Raw genomic sequence first — 2,446 nt, forward strand, 5'->3', positions numbered from 1 at the left:
TACTGGAGATTATTTGATGAACTCATTTAAAGTTCTAGTTTGTTCATTTTAGATCCTCCAAAAAGCGTCTCAGTGTCCATCAGCGGACCTGCTGTAATAATGTCTGGAGATTCAGTGACTCTGAGCTGCATCAACGACTTAAACCCTCCTGCAGAAATCAGCTGGTTTAAAGGAAAAATGCTTGTTGGATCTGGAAGAATCTTCAGCATCTCCAAGATCAGCTCTGATGACAGTGGAGAATACAAGTGCAAGGCCAGAAATGCACATGGAGTGAAGTACTCTGATCCTGTGACTTTAAATGTCCAGTGTGAGTTTATGATGGTTCAGCGATGTTGACACTAATGCAATGTTTGTTGTGAATAGTAACATCATTGCTTATCCGTTTCAGATCCACCCAGGAGCATCTCCGTGTCCATCAGTGAATCTGACAATAAAGTGGAGGGAGATTTAGTCACTTTGACTTGCATCAGTGACTCAAACCCTCCTGCAGAAATCTGCTGGTTTGAGGAGAATCAAAGCTCAGCTGTTGGATATGGACAGAGTTTCAGTGCAGTACAGAGTGGACGCTTCTACTGTGAGGCTCACAATCCACATGGAGCTCAGAGATCAGACGCCGTCACTGTCACTGTTAAAGGTAAAGCAGCTCATTTACTTATTCAGCTCTTTCTAAGCAAACTTAATCCATCTGTCTTTACTCTTGTCTCAGTAAAACACTGGAAGATATATCATACTGCCGTTGTAGTATCGCTTTCTGGAATTGTAGCTGCTTTCATCATTGGGTTATTAACCTGGTAAGAGTCTGAGCTTCTTTTGTTGCATTTAATTACTGTTTAATATGATTTAATGTTGATGTAATGTGTTTTCTTTTCGAGCAGCTATGTGAAGCAGAAACAACTGCGTCCTCAGGTCAGTTAATTGTACAGGGTGATTCAACAAGAATACCACAACTTTCGGGTTGATGTCTGCAGGGGGTCACACTGAACATCTATGAACTTGTTTTCTACTCAAGTACTCTTCACATTGATTAATTACCTAAGTTTCCATCATGTTTATTTAATAAAATACAGATTTTCTAAATTGTGGTATAGTTTTTGAATCACCCTGTACTATAATTCAAGCTCAAATACAGACTTTGTCCAATAGGGGGCCACAAAGTAACAAATTGTAAATTAAAGTGGACCTATTATGCAAAAATCACTTTAATAAGCGGGTTTAAACAGTTGTGTGTTAGCAGTGTGTGAAAATAAACAGCTTTTAATGGTAAAAAATGTATTAATCATATTGTTTATAATCAGACTTGATCAAAACAGTCTGCAGAAACACTTTGATTGACATTCTCCCTTTGTACGTGTCATCAGAGGGGCAAAGCCCCGCCCACTATTGACTGTTTCTCCATCATTAGCATAGGGCGTTAGTCTTTTTTTGAATCTGCCACTATGCTGGCACACAGGCATTTGTAGCCCCGCCCTCTTCTGAAAAGAGCACAATCTCATTTGAATTTAAAGCGATAGGCACCAAAAAAACACAATTAGGATCAAAGCCTGAACGGGTCAGTTTCAGAGAGTTAGAAAACTTTATCTGTGTGGAATTTTGAGCTGAAACTTCACACACAAACACTAGATACATCAGAGATTTGTTTACATCTTGTAAAAGGGGCATAATAGGACCCCTTTAATGGGTGTTTATTCAGAACACATATATTTTAGTTGTTATTTAGATTTTTTAAAAATCCAGTATCATAATTGAACATTTACTAATGCATTATTAACATCCAAACTCATGCTTGTTAACATTAATGCAATGTGAGTTAACATGAACTAACAATGAACAACTTGTCATTAACCAACGTTAGCTAGCATGAACAAATACTGTAAGAAATCTACACAGAAAAAAACACTAGTGCATACAAATGCATGAAATAACCTTAACTAATGCAACCTTATTGTAAAATGTAAGACATATTCTTTTCGGTGCACTTTAAAATGTATTTTATTCTGCTAAATTCCAGTGTTATGCCTGGTAAATCTGATTGCAACATTGACTTTTTTCAGTTCTCTTCCATTCAGACCCTCACAAACTATTCTGATGACCTAAGCATAATATACAATCCCAGGCAGATGCCATATGTGTATGAGAATGTGATGGTAAGTGTATGTTTTTCTTACACCTACAGCACTATTCAAATATATGCTGTATCTGAAATCGCCCCCCCATTCACTATACTCTACATCGGGGGTAGGGAACCTATGGCTCGGGAGCCACATGTGGCTCTTTGACCAAAAATATGTGGCTCTCCAGCTGTTTTTTTAATAATATTCCAGATCTTTTTAAAAGTATAACTATTACTAGAAATCAGTTTCATATTAAAAATATAATTACAATTCCCTTTATATTGTATTTTCTACAGCAAAATGAATAAGAACTCGGTTTACAATAAAAGTTGTGT

The 2,446-nt window shown here is 37.0% G+C and overlaps 1 protein-coding gene and 1 long non-coding RNA gene across 2 annotated transcripts; both read left to right on the top strand.

The window, feature by feature from the left end:
* Positions 1 to 99: 99 nt before the first annotated feature.
* On the top strand, positions 100 to 709 carry LOC130218232 (B-cell receptor CD22-like). Its single transcript, XM_056450739.1, has 3 exons — positions 100 to 307; positions 389 to 634; positions 672 to 709. Exons 1-3 carry the CDS (start codon positions 100 to 102, stop codon positions 707 to 709), a joined length of 492 nt encoding a protein of 163 aa, XP_056306714.1.
* Positions 710 to 723: 14 nt separating this feature from the next.
* Positions 724 to 2,113, top strand: LOC130222825 (uncharacterized). Its single transcript, XR_008836535.1, has 3 exons — positions 724 to 791; positions 876 to 906; positions 2,052 to 2,113. It is a non-coding gene; the product is annotated as an uncharacterized LOC130222825 (long non-coding RNA).
* The last annotated feature ends 333 nt before the right edge of the window (positions 2,114 to 2,446 follow it).

This window comes from Danio aesculapii, chromosome 1 (genome assembly GCF_903798145.1).
Source record: "Danio aesculapii chromosome 1, fDanAes4.1, whole genome shotgun sequence".
Lineage (NCBI taxonomy): Eukaryota > Metazoa > Chordata > Actinopteri > Cypriniformes > Danionidae > Danio > Danio aesculapii.

Coding starts and splice junctions, on each gene's coding strand:
- LOC130218232 (XM_056450739.1), top strand. CDS start 100: ATGTCTGGAGATTCAGTGACTCTGAGCTGCATCAACGACTTAAACCCT. Junction 308..388: donor TGTGACTTTAAATGTCCAGT/GTGAGTTTATGA, acceptor TATCCGTTTCAG/ATCCACCCAGGAGCATCTCC. Junction 635..671: donor CGTCACTGTCACTGTTAAAG/GTAAAGCAGCTC, acceptor GCTCTTTCTAAG/CAAACTTAATCCATCTGTCT.